Genomic DNA, 22,582 nt, shown 5'->3' with positions numbered 1-22,582 from the left:
CTGCACGCAAACATCTACACAGGCGTCATGGATGGTTTTAGAGGTATTCGTCAAAAATGTAGTGCACTATTGTGGCCAGTGTCCCCTGCTCTCCTTCTTTCTGTCTTTCTCACTCTTGCTCCCCGTGTCTCATCTCTCGTGGGCCATGAGAGTAAGTAGCTCTAATGCACATGTCAAGCTGAATCACATTGCTTCACTGAGCTTCTATCTGAACATGGAGTTCCTACCTGGATGATTGTAAGGCCAGAGGTCACTGGTAAGCCTGGAGGGCCTTGTTACACATCTATAAACGTCTCATGGCACCAGTGTCTCTTCATACGCCTTGTGTTGGGTTACCTATACCCCACACTGGAACCTACATAATCAGGTACACTATATACATCTAATAAACAAATAAGTATATTACTATTTTGAAAAATAAAGTCACTAATTGTTGAATGTACCTGATGTCATGTCACAGCAAAATATATGAGGGAAAAAAGATATTTGGAGATGGAGTATCTGTAATTTAGAATATGTACAATATTATCTATAGTGTTGAACAGAATACAGGAATGTTGAGACACATTTTTCAAAGATCTATTACACTGGCACTGCATCTTAAAAATGTGACACTCATGGCGTAAGATCTGATTAAGACTAAATAGCCAAAGATGTCGGTCTTCATTTTTGCAATATAAAAATGGTGCAGATGGAACACAAGAAGATATTCTTTGAAATAAATACATACATACAGCCCAAAATCTACCTCAGAAAGACTACAAAATGGATTGTTATGGACCGTTATAAGCTGGTAATACACCTCAAATCAAGCAATATATTGACTTCAAAAGCACAATTTTGGTCTTCCTTAATAATATAATACTTTTAAATAACACTATTGTTCAAAAGTTTGGAGTTGACATGATTTTCTCTTATGCTCATCAAGGTTGCATTTATTAATTCATCAAAAAAACAAAACAGTAAAACAATAATATTGTGAAATATTATTGCAATTTAAATTACTTGTTTTTCTATATATTTAAATTTCTGTAAAGGCAAATCTGATTTTTTTTTTTTTTTTTTTTTTTTTTTTTACCAGCCATTATTCCAGTTTTCAGTGTCGCATTAAACAATTTGTTGTTCTGCTTAATATTTTGTGGAAACATTCAGGATTCTTTGATAAACAGGAAGTTCAAAGGAACAACATTTATTTGAAATAGAAATTCTTAGTACCATTATAAATGTATTTACTATAATTTATGATCAAGTTAATGTGCTCCTGCGAAATAAAAGTATAAATGAAAAAAAAGTAATAAATAAATAAATTACCCCTTACTTACTCCTAAACCAAAGTACAGTTGTGTACACTGATCTGTGTGCTTTTATTGGCAAATAAGCCAATAATTGTGATTCATACAATTAATGAAATCAAATCTTACTGAAAGCTGACTGACAGTATAAAACATCACTGGCTTTCAACCTGGCAAACAGCATGAGAAACATTATGCATTACCTAACTTAGACATCCAGCTGAGTATTGTTTTTAAAGAACGAATAACTTTAAATTATTTCAGAGAATCAGTTCTGAGGTATTTCAGCTGTCCATTATGTGTGACCTCACTTTAGAGACAAGCCATTAAGCCCATCTTAATTCCCCCTCTTTCTCACTCTCCGTTCCAGCTGCTCCTTACCAAACTGTCTGTCTATCACCTCCTATCTGTCCCTCTCTATTCATTAATAGCCTTCTACTCCAGGAGACATCTGTAGCTTCCCATTATCTCTAGACACACTGACCACAGTTGAAGAACAAAGAAGAAGAAAAAAAATGGCAGGATGCATTATGAGCAGGCTGTAATGTTCAAATCCAGGAGCAGGGAAATCTGAAGAACATCTAAAGACAATGGCAAGAAATATGGGGCAGCTCACAGCAAGGGAGGGCTGTCAGTTTGCATGATAGACCCATATGACAAAGAGAGAGCATTCTGGCCGTCCGGTCAATGGCATCGATCTAATGACATTGTGCAGGGTGTGCGATGGCGGCTTCACAAATTGCGTGATTTCTACAGCTACTCTAAACGCGTGATAAAGAGAATTGTGAGTCGATAGCATTGATGTTCTCTACATCTAGCTGCCTATATCTCATTCTCTGCTGTGAAGAGGAATGTGGAAGGATGTTGGTCTGCTGAAGGGCTCTGTAAGAATTAAAAAGAGTGTGTGAATGTGCAAGGCAGATGTGATCAGATCTCAAACACGCACAAAGGGTGTGTGTGTAAAAATGTCACACAGACACACACAAACCTAGGGCAAATGGACAAGAAAACAAGATAAGATAACTGCAAACATTTAATGGTTCACACATTTGTCATCTGTCTGCTGAATTGGGCACAAATTCATGGACGGAAGCACACAAACAAAACACATGCGCACAACACACAGCCGCTCGAACACACACAAATGCACACAAGGGAACATCTAAAGACGCCTGAGATCTCCCTTGCAAAAGCGCTCTGAAATTAAAATAAAAACACTGCAACACAGCATGTCAATCAAAAGCCAAGGTTTCAGACACCATCTGCATCCAAAAAGAGGAGAGAGAGAGCTGAAAACAGCCTCTCATCCTCCTGATCCCTCTCTCTTTATTTGGCTTGGGTAATTGGAGTAAGTCGGCCATCTCTCTGGCTCTCTAATATTCATTACCATGTTGGTAATTTACCCAAAGATGGTTGCGTGCCTTCCACGCTTTTCAACTCTCATTTACGGCTGTTTGAAAAGATCAAGCTGGGAGCAAGCCTCTGCAGCCTATTAAAAGCTCAGATCCTTCACCAAGACAGACAGGATGGAGCATGCTGCCACCAAATGGCTATGCTGGAAACTGACAATAATAAGTCCTATGTTCTGAGTGGTGTCTGAATACATGCTTTGAATATACAAAGCAGAGCTAACTCGAGCAGTTCTTATTTACATCCCACTAAATAACATTATGACAAAGAGAGGTTGAATGAGACCCCCTATACTGATTTATAACAGCTACAGTTGTGAAGGAAGGTCTTAAAAAGATAGTTCACCCAAAAATAAAAATTCTCTCATTTACCCACCCTCATGTTGTTCCAAACATGGCTGACTTACTATAAGAGAAGATATTACGGGAAATGTATCTTGTTCATACAATGAAATTAATTGGCGTCAAATGTCATTTTAGACCCCAGTGTCCTTCAAAATATCTACTTTTCTGTCCTGCAGAAGTAAGTATTTCAAACAGGTTTGTAATGGCATGGTTGGTGAACATTGATAGAATCAACCATCCCTTTTAGACCTTCCTCAATAACCATAGCAGTAATGATACAGTTCTAGGGGTCTTATTTCGCCTCCTTTTGTCATAATGTTACTTTTTTATTATTATTTATTTATTTATAATTTTAGGGTGAACTACCCCTTCTAAGTTGTATTACAACAGATCTATTTCCTCTCAAATGGTTAGTAAATTGTATTATTACAGCTAATGAATGTGACTCATTAGATAAAACCAATGTTTGTACCCCCTGCATTAAATCTGAATGCTTGATATCAAAATACAGATGACTGACTGAAAAATATATTATAGGGTTAGTATAATTTGTATGCTACATGTACAGTTCAAAAAGCTTAAAGGAAATAGTTTGTAATCATTTAAAAAGTGTGAACCCTGTGTATCAAAATCACTTCAATGTTACTAATTAGCTTTTCATATAAAGTTTTTGATGAAACCCCATTCTAGCAACACAATGAACAGACGTCGAACACAGAGAGTACCCAGAGTTTGTTGCACAAGTGCAAGTATCTTAAGTCAGATCTACAGATCAGACATGTTCAAACAATATGTTCAGCTTGAACAGATTAAGACTCACATCTCTGCAGAAGTTCTCCTCTATCAGTGATAGTACATTCAGTCCAGCCCTGCTAACGCGGTGTATCATTGAGAAACCTTTCTGTCACGAAAGCCCTCAGATGTCCAATTCCAAGCCCCTGAGCAGTGGATGAGTGCTCAGTTTCATCCTTTCATCCCACCCTCTTTCATCTGTCCATGTGACAGACAGCAACATCGTGCCACAAAAGATGAGTGCACGTTTGGCTGTGTGTCAGCTTTGACTTGAGATGACGAGCTCTGGAACTGATTGTGACATGGTTCTGCCAAGGATAAAACTTACTAGCTAAGTACATTGACGAAACCAGAAACTGCTGTCAGTGAAGTTTTGATGATGTTTTTTAATCTGTTACTCACTGATCTTAGGTTTCACAAAAGTTTGGCCAGTATTTAATCATGTCAACAAGGTACAATATAGCTAAAATAGCCAGTGAATTCATTTACATGACACTGCTATCTTACGACTAAGTAACACATCATAGTGATTCAGCCAATGAGGATAGTATCATACTAGATGCTGTTATACAACAAAACTTGAGAATAGAAAGGTACAACCTATCACAGAGATTTAGGTGCCACAAAACAATAATGAAACAATAAATATTTTATTTTTCATTCAAAAGATTTTTCTCCTGTGCTCACCAATGCTACATTTATTTGATCAAAATATAGCAACAGCAGTACGACTGGGAAATATTACAATTTCACATTTTACAAAAAATATATTTTAAAATGTAATTTACTCTTGTTATAGCAAAGCTGAGCAGACATTACTCCAGTCTTCAATGTCACATTATCCTTCAGAAATCATTCAAATATGCTGATTTGCTTCTCAAGAAACATTTTGCATTATCGTCATTAGTAAAACAACCATACCGCTTAATATTCTTTGTCAAAACCATGTACATTTTTTTCCCTAGAATCTTTAATGAATAGAAAGTTCAGAACAGCATTTATCTTTTGTAAAAATGTAAAAGTCTGTACTGTCACTTTCAATCAATTTAAAGCATCTTTTCTTAATAAATTAATTAATTTCTTTAAGAAAAAATTAAAATCTTACTGACCCAAAACTTTTGAATGGTAATGCGAGTATTTAGAAGAGAATTAAGATAACTAATAAGTATGTAGTACGTTTGCATGTACTTCATGGCTTTGCTGCAGTAAGTAGGTAAAAGCGCAAAAGAGTTACAGTAACACTGACAGGTAAATAAGTATCAGTTAATAAGCAGTTAAAGTGAGATGACAAGTCAACAGACAGATTTCAGATCTAAAGAAGGTAACAGACTGAAAGCTAAAGCAACTGACAGCTGATAAAAAGTGAATAATTAACAGTCAGGGAAGTTGGTAAACAAAGAGATGTGTAATTAGAAAAACAGACAATGGACTTGTGAATACATAAACAATAATTTCCACAGTAAAACGTATATTATACTGTGAAAAGAAGAAAACAATTAAATGTGATACGTTAACATGATAAACAAGGGAACAAGAGTGCTGTGCACACAAAGAGATGTGATACCTCGGTGGGCCAGCTTCTGAAGAACGTTCCTCAAACGCTGCACAGCTGCTGCAGACACATCGTAAGTGTGGGGAAGTGAACCTGAATATCTCTGACATCGACCAAACACCCCATCTGCAAAATAAATGCACAGACAACTTTTACAACCAAATCCTGTGTGATATTATAATTATAAAAAAAGAAATACATTTTATGTATGCCATGTCAGCAGCAAGATCTTCATGGCAAGAACAAAATTAATAACAAAAATCATACATATTATTAACAAAATCTATATGAGATATATTAAAATTCATGACAAATTAAAAAAAAAAAAGGTGATACTTTTTTAAGTACACAAGTTTAACATATTTCTGAATAAAAATGTTGTCTATTCACATTAAACCAAATGGTTTTTAAAATACTACCTAGATCATGATAGTGACCATTATAACAGAAAACCTGCCCACCCATGTTATGCTTGAAGGAAAAAACACAACTGTTTGTGTCTACTGGCCATCAGTTTATTTTGTACGACTGAAGCTTCTGCTTGGGGTCATAATAGCCACAGGGGTTTAGGGTATTTTCTTTCTTTCTTTCTTTTTGACACTTTCAAGATAAGCACACAGGCCATCAGGAAACGTACCTATATAGAGACACACACACATTATCTGGCCCCTTGTTTATCTCCCCATCACCAGGGACCCAGTGCCACTCAATAGTCCGTTGCTAGGCAACCCAAACCATGGCTCAGATTGGCTTCATAATTCAATGGCTATCTGGGCGAACAGGGAGGATGCAGGGTATAGCAACGGTCCTCACGAGGAATACTAATGACCATAAGTGTTCCTCCACCGTGTAAGAGCAGTTTTCATCTGCACCACGACGTGATGGGATCTGTCAGACTAATGTCGTATGATAAGGCATAAATGGTCAATATAATTAGCCTTATTGTTTCATCGTAAATAATTATGTCATTGTAAGCTCCAAACTGGCTCACTTAATATATTTAGGGAAACAAGCAGCTCTTTGGCAGAATGGTATCCTAATATGTGAACATGAGCATGTTTGAACACAGTAGGGGAGAATGAGAGAGAATAAGTGCAATAAAAAATAATTCGATGCAATGAGAGGAAGCAACTGACCCTTCGCAGGCAGTTTGATTGAAAGGTGATCTGACCAATCATAATGCCAAATCTGCCATTTTGTCCAACAAACAAACCAGACAGGAGAGTAGATAAACTTCAGTGGACTTAAACTTAAAAAAATGTATGTATTGACCAGTTTGGCAAACAGTGATGCTGTTTTGTGGGCGGAGCCTATCTAGTGGCAGAAAATGACAGCTTTCAAGTAGCAGTCTATGGAATCCATGAAATAAAATAATAATAAAAAAGGTACATTTGAGTTTATATTTCAAAATTCTGACTTAATTCTCAATTCTGAGATTACATCTCACGGGGTCTGACAAGGAAAAACAACTCATCATTCTTTCTTTTCCCCTCGGCTCAAAATCATGAGTTTATATCCCTGCCGTCTTTCTTTTTTTCCCTTAGAAATTAGAATTGACAAACTTGCTATTGTTGAGTTAAATTGAGTAATCAAGTCTGAACTAGAAGATTATAAACACGCATTTGCAAGAAAAAAGTCAGAATTGTGAGATAAAACAGGTAAATGTTAATATCAATAGGGGTAAATGGTATTTTATGCTGTAACTGTAGGGCTAATACAATATGTCCCCTACGAACAGCATATGTGAATATTTATTTTATTCATGTTTAGCAAATATGAAAAGACGATCGGTTCACGTGCTGCTTGAACTGAGGCACTACAGTGATCTGTCTTGACACAATAAAGATCCACAAAATGTTTTTTATTGCTTTAATTTAAAAAAAAAAAAAAAAAAAAAAAAATTGAAATCACCAGAAGCAACCTGCTCTGGCTCTGACTTGTCGGCAAGTTGTCAGTTTCCTCTTTGCTCCGCGATGTGTTTTCACTGTGTGAGAACATGATGTGTGGCATGAGTGGTCCATGGCTCGTCAGATATAGCAACAGTAACTAAGGGGGGCAGGTCTTTACAAAAGGTCAATTAAGAGAATACGAACTGAAAATGAGACAGCATACACAGACTAAACATCCTACTCTGCCTCCTTTTGACTTGAAACCTGCAGTGCCCAAACTTTTTTACATGCACAGCAGACACATGACATAACCACCAGCAAACAGACCCTTTTCACTGCCTCCGTGTCGGTTTCCATAGCAACCTCCCTCACTGGCGGCTGCCTTTTTTTTTCCAGACGTCTCCGGGAATAATCACACTCTAATTACAGTCATCGCGCTCAAATATAGACTCGGCTGCGCTTTCTTCTAACCCACGATTCCTCGAGCTCTACACTGTACAACCATAAAACAGAGCCTCAGGGAAACAGAGTGAGTGGTAATATAAAATCTATGAGGCAGTCTGAGTTATCAAACATGATACATTTGCTTCCCACTTGGTGGTAAATGATATGCCTCTAGAACTCTGCACTTTGTCACTCATTTGCAAAACGCTCTTAATACTAGCTACAATAAGCTTGATAACAGCTCTGAGAGCTCTGGTGGATCCGTCGTCAAGAAAATCCTGGACTGCTCCATGATCGGTATTGTGGCTATTATTTCCTCTGATAGATCAGAACTGAAGTGAAAATGGAGAATATAGATTGACATTTCGCAACATTTGACCTATTTAGAGAAGGTCTGCCTCTGTCACAGTGAAACCTTCTCAATGTAAGCTGACAAATGGTTTCAAGCATGTGATACTCTAATCTTACAGGCAACTAACTAGCATTTTTAAAAACAACGAAAATGACTGTATTAAATATTTCAAAGAAACAAGTAATTATTTTAAACAAAAATCCCAAAACCAAAAAAATAAACAATACAAATATAAATATGCCATAACCAAATCAATAAACATTACAAATACTTCACACTTATTGGTCAACACTGTCACTCTGATTATACTGATTTAAATGAAAATGTCTATTTGTCTCACTCATGGTGCCATCACCTTAATGTGCTGTAATTCTTGTGATATACCACCAGGAGGAGACTTAACAAGCAAAAAGTGTGACTGATACACTCCTTTTCTGAGATCACAGAACAGCCTTCCTGTGGGAAATGAATGTGTTAAATATATTCATGGTGTATAGTAGTAGCAGATACTGTCTAAATCTTTCATTAGGGATGATTGCTCAAATTCTAGATGTTTTTATTTGAATTGTTTTGTTGTTTCTTATTAATATACTGTAGCTCCACCGAAGAGAATGACTACCTTCAAAATCAATTATTTTAATTAAATTCTAAAAATAGTTCAGTAAAACACAATTCTTACTAAGACAAGAAGCAAGTAGATATTGGCTTTGACTGATGGATCTGAAATCAATATGCACAGCCAAATAAAACAGTACTATTTTAAGCAAATGACACTACTGCACAGACTGAGAGAATTAGGATTGTAATAAGAAAGCAGACCGCGCTTCAAATCATTTGCTGAATCTACTGAACTGAAACAAACTGTAGGGAATGCAAATACAGAGTAACTAGAAAACTTATATTATACTCTGTGACACTAAGCAGTACAGTACAAAAAAAATAAAAAATAAAAATAATAATAATAATAATAATAATAATAATAATAATAATAATAAATAATAATAAAATAAATCTAGTCTGCCAGTGCATTTGGCTAAGACAGAAGGAAGAAAAATGAGAAGTTAAACGTGTGTCTCATATCTAAGATGTTCTCTTTTTTGAGGAACTGGCATTAAAAGCAAATTGTGGACGCCAGACGTGCTAAGTGGTTTTCTTTCCTCATCTCTTTTGTTTCCCCATGAGTAAACCGATATAAAGCACTTCTTCTAGAAAGTGACAAGACAATATTACAGCACAAAGTGTGTTTGACCTTGTCGCTCCCTGTCCAGTCAGTTGAGGTCACTGGATCAGCTTTACTCTTTAATGCAAACTATAAAACAATTGAAATGTCTCCTGTCCTCCTCTCAGGTTATGATTCCTAACCCATCACATTAAACTCACATTTAACCGAGCTGCCGTCAGAGATGGTGAGGACCTGAAACGAATTGCTGTAATATAGCCAAAGATTCACAAATAACAATAACTCAGGATTTCCTCCTCAATGGGTTTCAATAAGAGAGCAGGTCATGAGGATGCAAACGGAGCTCTTGGGAATGAGGCAGTGAAGCATGTCTCCCATAGGCAATGCTGAGGCAATTATGTTAATCGATGAAACAAGTGAAACACTATGTTGCAACCAAATCGATAGTAATTCTGATTTTCGCTCTTTTTCCTGAATTTTTTTCCCCGTCTGCTGGTCAGTCGAGACCTTGTTGTATAAGTCATGAGATGGACAGATAATGACAGAACAGGAGGCTGTGGTCGTATGTAAGACAACAGCCGCAATGAACAACAGAGAGCTTCAAAATTATTCAGATACCCAGTCAGCTGTTCAAAGACATTAAAACCATTACTATAATGAATCTCAGACGGACAACACGGATTGCCGCAGGAAATCGATTCCACAGTGCAGAGTGTACCGCAGAGTGATACTAATGAAGATAAAGAACAGCCAGTGCCACAGAAGAGGAGTCCATTTTTGCAGCATTAAGAACCACAAATTCAGTAGATTATCTGGATATGTTGAGGCCTTTGTTCATTGAGGCAATTAGTTCATTTGTAAATCACACTGAAAGTTAAGCCAATACAGCAGTGTAATTGTTGCCAAGACATTACGTACTGTACCTTATCAGCAATGCAATATTATTATGCTCAACTGATATGGATTTCTGGTAACACTTTAGTATACATATTAGCTGTTTATTAGTACTTAAAAAGCACATATTCTGCATGACCATATTCTACATCCCTAATCCTACCCAATACCTAAGTTTAACAACTATCTTACTAATTATTAATAAGCAGCAAACTGGGAGTTTGAAGCAAAAGTCATAGTTAATGGTTTGTTAAGAAGCAAGAATTTTACCTTAAAATAAAGTGTGACTGGATTTCTGATTTTGATTTATATTTATTTTAAATTATATTTAGTAAAATAAATTAAATTAGAAATAAATAATTTGAATATTTGAATAAATATTAAACTTCAGATAGCAACCTCTTGTTTTTTTTAAATTCAATTTTAATATTTTTCACAATTTTTCTTTTTTGATTGGCTTAAAATAAAGTAAATGGTCTACCCAACAGCGTACTCATACTACACTACACATACATTTAAACAGCAATCAGCAATTCCGGTGCCAAGCCCAAAAGGGCTGTTGCCCAGAGCAGAGAAGGAAGAAATGGCAGAAATAGAATGCACATTAGGAAAACAGATCAGTTCAGAAGTAGTGAAGTTCGAAATTGAACAGAAGTTCAGATGAGAATAAACAAAAACACGTTTCTGATTCAATACGAACACACACTGAAAATCCAACATCTGAAACAGAAGCAACATTTACCACCCTGGATTCAAACCCACAACCTTAGAGGTTCGGAACCAGTGGCTTAACAGAGTGCACCACTCAGTCTATGCATGTTTAACAAGTTGCAGAGGAGAGTTTAAGGTGTGAGAATGATCTCACAAAAGCAAAATCAAAATTACATACATCCAATTAACCCAACCAAAATGCACAAACACTGCTGTGAAAACACCCAAACAAAAGTTGAAAAAACCAGGACCAGACAAAAAAAAACAAACACCCAACACACAACCAAAAAACAGGGCAGCCATTTATGCTGCAGCGCCCGGGGAGCAGTTGGGGGTTCGGTGCATTGAGGGAGGACACCTCAGTCGTGGTATTGTCGGCCCGAGAATGGAACCCACAACCTTAGGGTTAGGAGTCAAACTCTCTAAAGCATGACATAGTATATTATCCAGATAAGCATGCTAAGCTAACTTAATGCTAAAGTATTTTACTGTTAACCTTATAGCTTAAGAGACACATTAGAATGAATGCCAACCGGTTAACATGCTAACCAATTAGCATGCTAAGCTAACTAACATAGATCTACAACTACAGGCACGGTCAAATTCCGAGAGGTATTTCTCAGGAATGGTAGAGAATATCAAAAAATCTGTTCAGTCATTTTTATGCGTCTTGGTCCAAATATTATGTGAGCAAATTTTGGGAAGAATTGGACCAATTTTGAAGGAGGAGTAGCGGAAAAAACTAAATACTGTACTTTTTAAAATGGCCGCTACTGTAATGGGTGGAGGCTTAAAGAGTTAGTTCACCCAAAAATGAAAATTATGTCATTAATGACTCACCCTCATGTCGTTCCAAACCCGTAAGACCTCCGTTCATCTTCGGAACACAGTTTAAGATATTTTAGATTTAGTCCGAGAGCTTTCAGTCCCTCCATTGAAAATGCTCTGGTTAAGCTGCGGCAGGCGCCATTGCCTCCGGGACTACAGCAGCAAACACCACTACTTTGGGAGGTTCTGCAGTGTCAGCTGCCACCTCTGGAAACATCATAGTGGCCGCCGCTGTCTCTAGAGTTTGAGTGGTGGTGTATGCACCCCAAATACACCATAAAGCGATCCCCATAGTGGGAAGCGCTACAGTCAGGGGACTTAGTTCAGAAACAGGTGGGCTAGAGTGAGTGGATTTGAAGATACCAGCTGCGACTGCCAACACCAACAGTGGATCCTCCATGCTAGATACCAGTCGGGAGTACAGACAAACTGACCTTGGACTTCTGAGTGCAGCAGACAGGAAGTAACCAGCTGTGATTTGACTTGACTCTGGAAGATCAACTGTGATGTAACATGACTCTGGCTGATCAGCTGTGATGTCTGGATGATCAGCTGTGATGTCTGGATGATCAGCTGTGATGTGATGTAATTCTGGAAGATCAGCTGTGATGTGATGTTACTCTGGCAGATCAGTTGTGATCAGCGATGACTTGACTTGAGACAATCAACCGTGTCTTGACTTAACTCATGAAGATCAGTGATGATTTGACTTTACTCATGATGATCAACCGTGTCTTAACTTGCCTCATGACGATCAGTGATTATTTGATTTGATTCATGAAGAGCAACTGTGACTTGACTGGACTCACGAATATCAACTGTCTCTTTACTTGATTTATGATTGGCAGCTGTGACATAACAGGACACTGTTGTGTCCACCATTTTGCGATCAGGCTCTGCTGTCGCCACCATTTTGTGAATGTGGTTTAATGTGGCCGCCATTACATGGGTGAGTTGGGGGTCACATTCCTCCGCAACATCCACAGTAAACGCTGAGCCAACAGTCTACAAAACATAATCCAAAAAACTACTTGGTGACAATCGAGGCCCCTTTTGAACCAATATTGACGTTTAAAGGCCAGTTAAGATCATCACAGTAAAAGTCTATTAACATACAGTCAGGTAATTCTGAGCCATTTGCCAAAGCCAAATATTCCACAATGTAACCCTTGAGTGATCGTGTGCCCTGCTTAAGTGCTAGCAGCAGAATTGTGGTGTTCATACCTGGCCAATGTTCCTTGGTAAAGCCGCTGGATCCTTGTTGGGCCGAGTGTTCTGTTACGAAGCCGACGAGACGAAAGGCATACAGATCCATATGCAAAGCTTTATTATAAGACATAGTCAAACAGGCTTGGGTCAGACACCGGTAAACAGTAACAGAAGAGGCAAGACGAAGAGTAATTCAAAGGCAAGCATGGGTCTGCGATCGGTGAACAATGTCAAACAGGGTAGTCCAAAGGGGTAATCTGTACTCAGGCAATGATCCAGGCGAGGGGTAAACAGCATCCGAACAGGATGAGACGAGAGAGGTAATTCTAGACAGGCAGAAAATCAAGACATGGACAAACAGGCAGTAATGCAAGAAAGACTAAACTAAGACTGGAAAACTGGCTCCTTAAAGTAACTAATAGCTATACAGCAATAGGCGCTAACAACACTCGGCAGGGAAGAGGAAGTCAGACATGCTTTTGTAGAGAGTGTGATAGGTTTCAGGTGTGTGCGTGTAATCAGTGAAAATGGATTGTGGGAAATGTAGTCCGGGGTGACATGTAACAGTCTGTGTGGCGTAAGAGTCAATATAATGAGCAGGCGACATCTGGTGGCGAACAGATGGAAAGGATTTGTGTTACTTGTGTTACTTTTTTATGAAGCAGTTTTTCATAGTTATTCAATATGCAAGGCAAAATCTCTGTTACTCAACCTAAGACCAAAGCAACAAAATATAGCATATTACCTACAGGTTCCTTCTAATGAAAGGATCCAAAGGTCTTTTGCCTTTTTTGTCCTTTTTGCCTGACTAGAAATACATCTCTGTTCAGGCAGTATAATGTCACCATAATGATTACAATTTCATATCACCTGCATCACAGTGTAGAATACAATATGTCCTTTCATTTTTCAGGCAGTTGTTCCCTTTCTGTTTCTTTTGTTATTCCATTTCTGCATTCTTGCAACTGAGCAAGTTGCAGTTTTAAAATCTATATGAAACCTTATGAGGACTTCTGTTCACACATTAGAGTGAGAGCTTAGGTAACAATAAAGTAAGCCAATAACACCAAAATAACCATTTCATAAAACCAACAAGCCTAGCTTCTTGTTTTGAATATAGAACAAAAAACACAGAATGATTAAAACTTTAAACCATGTTTTGCACAGAGAATTAAAAAAACATGGTGAAACTTCATTGTTAATTTTTATCCATCAACTCATAACTCATAACTCAAAACTCAAAGCTATTCCAGGAGGAATTCCAAATCATTTCTCATAGTTCTTTAAAAAAATTTACATACATAAACCTTCTTTTCAAATGAGTTAAAAAAAATTTTGGTAAAAAAAAAAAATAATTATCAAGGCCACAGAGAAAACAGTGTTGAAAGCTTTTCCTCAGTCACAATATCCTGGCCTTCAAGCAATTATGCTTCCAATACCATAGAAGTTGGTATAATGACAGGAAGCAAGGTTTTAAAGATGAAGTTCAGAATATAGAAAATGTCAAGTGGTTTGGCACTAGTCAGTCTGTAAAAACACACATAAATACAACTCCTGTCCAAACAGAAAAGGTTAGATTGTCTAAGCGAATAATGACTTGCATTCTGATCTTGTATATACTGAGTCTCCAGTGTAAGCTTGTAGTTAGTCTGCTAGACACTTTATATCTCTTTTTTGAATGCTCAATCGTCTCTGGGAAGAATGGTCTAATTGGTCGTGGCCTCGAGGGACTAATTGGCAGCTTTCCTGCGAGTTTGTATATTTTCTAAAACAAACTTGGGCACCTACAGATAAGCCATTAGTCACTTAGCCTTTACAGAGACAGGTTTACTATTTAATGGCAGAAGTAAATAATGACCTCTGTAAATGTCCCTTGAATTGTCCTGTTATTTAGAATGTTCCTGCATTCTTCCTTTAAAGAATTTCACTTGTCAACTTCTTTCTTTGAGAAAAGCTTTTTTATAACTGTGCAAGCCAGAAATATTGCAGTTGGCTGGGAGTTAGTGGTGAAATAAGGGCGATGAAAATTTCCAGCACATACTGTAGCATGTCCTCAAACACACTGGTGGAAATACAAATTATGTCATATCACACTGTATGTATCTGATTTTACTTTTTAACATTAACATCCTAATATGATTCCCCTTGATACTAAAATGTTTTCAGATACTGTACTCTACTTTATGGATGATCTGAGTGTGTAATTATCATTCAGTGGAGGACAGATCACAGAGGATCAATAGCTGGAAGCTCAACAAGAACAAATAAATCAAAACTGAAATGCTCTTAAAAAGAATGTGTTTAGGCACATTTTTCTGGCATTTTTCCAGCATTATTGGGGATCTGAACTGACGTGCCATAAATAACTGTTGTGTTATCTGGCAGCCAGTTCATGTGCATATTGTGGTATTTGTTGAATGTTGGGGAAAGTAGAGATTAATACTAACAGTTGCTGGCTCATAAACTGTAACATATTTTCTGTCTTTTTGTTCACAAACTCACTTTTAAAAGTACTGTAGAAATACAGCATATATCTAGAAAGAAGTACTAACTGCTCTGACAGCAACACGATTTTACCTGAATAAAACTGTTACTGAAAACAGCTTTTATTGATGTCCACACAATGCTTTCAGAGTTCAAGTCCTTGATAATCACATATTTATCCAATTGTGCTTTATCACAGGCACTTCCTCAAAGTTACTTAGAAGCTACTGTCAAGTACATATCCACAGTAGTCAACACTGGTGTAATCTCAAATATAATTCAAGCACTCAGTAGAAGAATATGATGTGACAATAAAATACACCCACTCACATACTGCCTGGTGCGCTTAAACACTTCCTAGTCTCACAGAGCCAGACTTTTGACTACCGGTGTAAAGTCTGGTCCACTTAACAGCTTATTCTAGCCAAGAACCACCCACTAAAGAGGAGAACAAACCATCTGACTGTTATAAAAGGCAAATAATCAGAGCTGGTTTCATTTTCACATGACATTTAGGGAAAGACTGGCAAGCACAAGTGGTTGATGATACCACAGCAGTCTCCGTGAATGACTGTACAGACACTGCCAAAGAAATTAGCAGGAAATCTATATAGTCCAAGAGCACTGATTACTCAGTGAACAGCGACTTAGATAAAGGTCTGTCATGACAACTCTCGGAGGATAGGTATGATAATGTACATGACAAATGTTAATGTATTTGGTCTTGGCGGAATAGATCTGCTACGCTGCTGCTGCTGTAGAGCAAGTACTACCAATACATCCACAACATGCTGCCGTGAGTATGTAAGAAAATTGCTGCTGCAATTAACATACATGAAATAGCCACGCCGACCATTTTAACAATAGTGGGCTATGAATATGTGAGCCTGGGCTACCACGCTGACTGGCTTAACTCTAATTAGACACACACTATGTGTAATGTTTAATTAACAAAATGGGTATACGTCCCAGCGGCAGCGTAACAGCTTGTTAATTCATATTAACACCACCAACACTAGATGCTTATTTTAAGCATCTATGTTGTATGTTCCCTGCACTTACATACACCTTAAAGAGGAAGTTCTTCCAAACATCATCATGTCGTTGTAAATCATAATCGTTTGTAAGACTAGCCTTCATCTTCAAAAACACAAGTGAAGATATTTTTAATGAAGTCCTAAAGGATTTCTGACCCTCCATTGACCCAAAACTTAGACACTTCAAAAGGATCAGTAAGAGAGCATAAAAGCTATCCATATACTGTAAATCAAGTCGTTTAATCAAAGTCTTCTGAAGAGAAATTATCACGATATGATAAACAGATTTAAATTTAAGTTGTTTTTTTTTCTTATTTTTTCTTTTTTTTTACATAAAAACATAGATCATTGCATATGTATAAAGCACATCCAATACGGTAAATGGAATTTTAACCATTATTGCTTGACGCATTTTATTTGTGTTTTTCAAAGCTGAACTAAAGTCCTATGGGTTACACATTTCATTTTTTGGGGGGAAATAACACTAAGGGCTCAATGACTAACTACAGAGAATAAAAAGCACTGAATCAGTCCAAATTTCAATGCTCTGGCTGTTCTTGCACTGTCTATTAACTGAATTCTCAGACTGTTCCACCTCATTCTGAATGATGACTGGTCATAATGGTCCTCTAGATCCCCATGTTTTCTCTACCAACTCGTGTCTTTCTGGTATTTTTTTTTCTTCTTCTTTCTGTTCAGGTGCAGGCTGTTCTCACTCATGCCAAAATACTGGGTCCACCACCAGCTTCCTGTCCCTTGACTGCTCTGCATTGTCAGCAGAGAAAATCTTCTGTGAATGTCTGCAGGTGGCATGAGCAGGTGTTGTACTGGTACATCTATTGTGTACAAATTGAACAGGAACAATTCCCTGCAGTGCCACAATATTAGGTGACAGTAAGGTAGTGCAGGATCACCCACCGGGGGTGATTCCCACACTAATCTAGCCTCAAAGGGTGCTGAAGAGGTAGTGGAGGGACTGACAGGGTCTCACAAGAAAGGTAAAAAGACTTTTTGCTATCACACTAGAGGTAACAATGAAAAGAAAAAGATGTTTATGAAAACGCAACTCGTTACCCTCTCCACATTCTCTCTCATTATCAGATTATAGGCCTGTTTGTAGCCATGATGACATTGATTCTGCTCCTGGTAAGATAAGGTGAGCCAACATCAAAAGGTATAAAGATAACGGCAGCAGGATCAAGCACGTTAAATCTAAAGATTTATTTTCTGTCTCTGTTAAAAAGAGTGGATAAGCAGCCCATCCATCAAAAATAAATCTTGTCACTCCAAATCATTCTCAAGAGAACAGATTGTGCAACAACACAAAGCAAAGGATGGAGAAAGAAACTGAGGGGATATAAAGGTCCCCTGACAGTCCTTGGGATATTTCCCTCATAAGTCCTGAGGTTTGACAGCACTCCCAGAGTACTTGGGGTTTTCACTCTTCACTGCATTTGTTTAATTGAAGTGAATGACGTGAAATGGTGCTTATCTTGTTTGAGCTTTAATGCATTCCATGCACAAGAGAAAATCATCAAACATGTGGTTCCAAATGCAGCTCTGAACAAATGAAAGAAATGCTTACATATTGAACTTTTGATCACAAAAGCCAGCAAGTAAGTTTACAGGTATCAGAAACTATTTTGGTCAATGTACGGTGTTGCTTTCACACAAGTAGCCACATGATATCATTATAAAGCGATATCACATGGCTACTACGAATATGATACGACTTGTGATGGCACAAGTGTGTAAATAAGAAACAACCACGGAGTGTCTTAAAAAAACATTTTGAATGCAAAACAACTTCCTTCCACCAATGACTCAAATCTCAAGTTGACAGTTGAGATGAGTTCAAGCCTCCATTTCTTATTTTTAAATGGTAGAAAGAACAAAGCACAGAAGAGCACACATTACTTTAACATTACTTTATCAATTTACACACAGTTTTTTAACTTGTGTGTTTTCTCTTTACAGTGTTTGACACAGAATGCAACGCATACACTTCTGGACACTGACAGATTTGTCATTTCACATAGCAGCAGGATACAGTTGTCAATCCTGTATTTGAGTCCATAAAACAGTCCATAACAATCCATAACAGTCCAAGTCAATTTTTGTGAGAATCAAGAAGGTCAAGTTAAGGCACTGCTTTATGTCAAGCAATTCAAGTCAAGTTGTAGCTTGGGTCAAGCAAGTCAGTGTCAAGTCATGCAAATGTTTGATGATTTAACTGAATTTATATATTAAAATAAGTTAAAACTACAGTAGTTATGGACTATGGGAGTTTTATTTGCAACAAAAAAATTGCAATATGCATTTGTCCACATGAGCTGAGTTGTTAATACAATAAAAATCTAAAAATAAAAAATAAATAAAAATTTAAACTACATAGCTTAAAATGTAAATGTAACAGAAATTAGGCCAACATAAAAGCATAAAATGTATTTAGGTACAGCTGTTTCAATATGCCTCAAACATTGCAGAAAACAGTGAAAAAGTATTAAACAATTCAAGTATAATGGTTTCTATTCCACCAAATGGCATTCAGACAGACATCACCTTTATGGGACATGAACACATCAAGTTAGATCCTTCCTTTTTAACAAAAGAATAACAACAACAAGAATAATTAATAATAACTGAATCACACAAATCTTGCACCCATTTATCAGGTGGATTGACTATTGTACATTATCAAACTGTGTGTGTGTAAGAGAGTGATTGAGTGAGTGAGTGAGTGAGTGAGTGAGTGAGTGAGTGAGTGAGTGAGTGAGTGAGTGAGTGAGTGAGTGAGTGAGTGAGTGAGTGAGAGTGAGTGAGTGAGAGAGTGAGTGAGTGAGTGAGTGAGTGAGTGAGTGAGTGAGTGAGAGGTGATTTGAGTGAGTGTGATTTATTAATATTTGTGAATGTGTGTGCATGTGTATGAGTGAAAAGTGTATTGCTTATTTGCATGTGCATGGTTGTGCTTGCAAGTTTGAGTTTTTTGTTTTGTTTTGTTTTGTTTTGTTTTGTTTTGTTTTGTTTTGTTTTGTTTTGTTTTGTTTTGTTTTGTTTTGTTTTGTTTTGTTTGTGTATGCATGGTTGGGTCCGGAAGTCTGTATGATTTTTTTTTCTTTGTGTGTGTGTGTGTATGTATACAATATATTTATGTGCATCCCCATAAACTATCCATAGGCTTTTCAATCAAAGTCTAACACTGAAGACCAATTATTAGACTCTTTACACGTGCAAATATGAAGAGCTATTGCAAAAAAAAAAAAAACCTTACATTTCCTTACAAACAGTGAAAAATGTATTTTAATGCAGCCAAATTCTCAATAAAGCTGTTTTCACTGGTATATTTTTCTGTTTCTATTGTAAGACAATGGGATGAATATGAAATAGTGACTAAAAAGTGGCCCATTAAGTCTAACCAGCTCTCCCTTATGTTAATATGCACAAAAATCCAGATTCATAATCACGACGTCGTCTAATGAAATCAAATACACATAAGACAAACAAACACTCAATCCTCTAAATACAGCTATAATCGAAAGAAAATCAAATTCATAAGAAACAAAATATCCTATCAACCTGAAAGTGCTGCTGCTCACAGAAACTCGCTGAACCGAGCAGATGCAGAGAGAGGTGTGTGCGTGCTGGGAAAACAAGACCTCGCGTTCCTGCGGCAGTACCGGGGAGTCTCAGAAACTAAATAAGGTTTGTCCAAGAAATCGCTAGATTTGTCTCTAAGTGCTTTTTTGGAGGAAAAAAAAGTCGCTAAAGGGGTCTGAAAAGACGCTAAATCTAGTGATAAAGTTGCTAAACAGGCAACACTGTAAGCTCTCTTATGCTTGCCTGCTGCGTGACTTGGTTAGGTTGCGGTGCGTTCAAAAATGAAAAGATATTTATTAAACAAAAGACAAGTTATTTCGAGTCATTTAACTCAAGTCCGAGTCAAGTCTCAAGTCATGAATATCAAGTTAAATTCAAGTCAAGTCTTTTATGAATATTTGTCAAGCAAGTCTCAAATCATAAAATTATGATTAAAAATTATTATTAAAAAATAAAAAGTTGATAAAAAGTGAAGTAAAACATTTCGACCTATGTGATCATTTAACCTACTTATTGATCATTTGTTTGCAAAAAAAAAAAAAATGTATTTATGTGCAGTGTTTTAACAATAAAATAAGGTTCAGATTTATATACTTCCTTGACCAGGTTTTAGCAGCAATTTACCAGTAGGCCTGAGTAGTAAGGTTTTTTTATATATGGTAATTGCAGCCATTTTTGACGGATATATTAGTCTAAACTACAAATGTTAAACTATAGTTACTATAATGAAACTATTTTTTTTTACTACAAATAGCATAATTATGTTTACTATAGTGATAGGGTGACCATATGCGCCATTCATACAACAAAAGGTGCTAGACTTAAAGACGAACACACCTAGTGCCGTCTGCTGGACTAAGCGTGCTCATTCCTGCATTACCTTTTTATTTTCACCACCTGAAAACTCACAAGGAGCTCATAAAAGGCACTTTACCTCATAGTTGCTCCAAGTTTGCCCTCTGCTCATTTTGTTTTGGTTACACTATGTCATCAAATCATGTCGCATATTGTCGCATCTTGTAATTACTTCCTTTTTTTGCATCTTTTAGAAGTATTTGGTCCGTGTTGCGTTCATATTTCATTCAGATGGCACCAGAGTCCATTTGGAAGTGGACCCAGATCCATCTTTTTAGCGGTCTCGGTCCACTTGTTTGGTGCGCACCAGGGTTTGGATGGCAGCATTCACATTACTCTAACGAACCGCACTAACAGAGCAATCGCACCAGGGTTCGTTTTAATCGAACCAAACATGACAAGTGTGAACACACCCTTAATCTCTCTGACATCTAAACTTTTACTAGCCAAGTCCCCATTCAGTCCCTCACTTTCTCTCTGGAAGGTCACAAAGACATTAGCCGCTTTTCCACTGTCGGGCCAGTGCGAGCCAGGGCTAAAAACGGGCCAGGCGGGGCTAATAGACTCGGGCCAGTAGCACGAGGCCAAAATAGCGCTGCGTTTCCACCGTCGGGCCAGAAGCTCCGCCGTGCTTCACTAAAACCCGCCCTTTACACGCCTCTCAGGAACAACGTCACGCAACCCCATCATTTCACCAACAAAGAGAAGTTATCAGAAAACTAAAAAGAAATAAATCACTGGAACATGCACGATCACAAAAACGAACACAATAACAGCTTCTTTTTTTTTTGCATGCTTTGTTAAATATTTAAATTCAAAAGCATCGATGTTTTACTATAAGTGATAGGCTAAATTGAGCATAATGAATTAATTTATCAGGCTTGAAAATCAGTCACAGAAATAAATGTATTTCTATTTTATTTATTTATTTTTAACGCTGAAGTGTTATGAAAATATCCTGCTTATTCAGTCGAGACTGTTTCTGTTTATTTGTAGTCACATCACAGTTAGAATGAATGATAATTTCTCTTTTTATAAAAGCTCCCGAACAAAAAACATGATTATATTTTTATGACATAGGCTAAGTGGAGATAAACTCTCGAGACAAGACTTATGAAAGATAAAATATGTTAATAAATAAATACACGATTGTGATAGAGAATAAGAAATTGACATCTGATTTCTTCAAACGGTCACATTTACCATGTTTACTATGGTAACATTAATACCTAGCGTGCATATTCTTTTGCATCGCTTGTAAATATTTCTGCCTTTTATGGTGATTATAATCCACATCGGATCGGATCGAGTTATTTCAAACAGTCGCTGGTGACTGAAAGTGAGTTTCGAGCTCAGCTTATTTTAAAAAGTGTTTAATGCTGGTGTTATAGCTGGAAGCCCCGACGAGGCACGATCAAGCCCCGGAAGTGACAGTGGAAACGCTTTTGGCCCTGACACGCACTAGCACGCCCGCTTTTGGCCCAACAGTGGAAACGCCGCTATTGCTTCCCATTCTGAGAAACGTTAGAAAGATGGTATTCCCACACAAACTAGCTGTCCATCAATGATCATTCTGCAGTTACTGCCTGTCCTCATTCCATTAATAAGGACAATCAAGCAACCTTTACACTACGGTTTCTCTTGAGGAGCTCTTTCTTGCTTTCCAAAGATAAATTTACATCACACCAGCACAGGTAAGGCTGGAAACATAC

At 37.3% G+C, this 22,582-nt stretch overlaps 1 protein-coding gene across 2 annotated transcripts in view; it reads right to left on the bottom strand.

The window, feature by feature from the left end:
* ptprn2 (protein tyrosine phosphatase receptor type N2) overlaps positions 1-22,582 on the bottom strand; it is a 234,138-nt gene that overhangs the window by 185,420 nt on the left and 26,136 nt on the right. The window contains exons 1-2 of one of the 2 annotated variants that reach the window (XM_042728038.1): positions 12,913-13,267; positions 5,403-5,516 (exon numbers count right to left, since the gene is read on the bottom strand). In XM_042728038.1, the coding sequence (XP_042583972.1) occupies positions 5,403-5,516; positions 12,913-13,027 (229 nt within the window). In that variant the 5' untranslated portion in view covers positions 13,028-13,267. Of the gene's footprint in view, positions 1-5,402; positions 5,517-12,912; positions 13,268-22,582 lie in introns of those variants that run through there. The other variant, XM_042728037.1, reaches the window with a different exon arrangement.

The sequence above is a fragment of the Cyprinus carpio genome, chromosome B7 (assembly GCF_018340385.1).
Source record: "Cyprinus carpio isolate SPL01 chromosome B7, ASM1834038v1, whole genome shotgun sequence".
Taxonomy (NCBI): Eukaryota; Metazoa; Chordata; class Actinopteri; order Cypriniformes; family Cyprinidae; genus Cyprinus; species Cyprinus carpio.
This window is presented reverse-complemented; position numbering and strand designations above follow the sequence as displayed.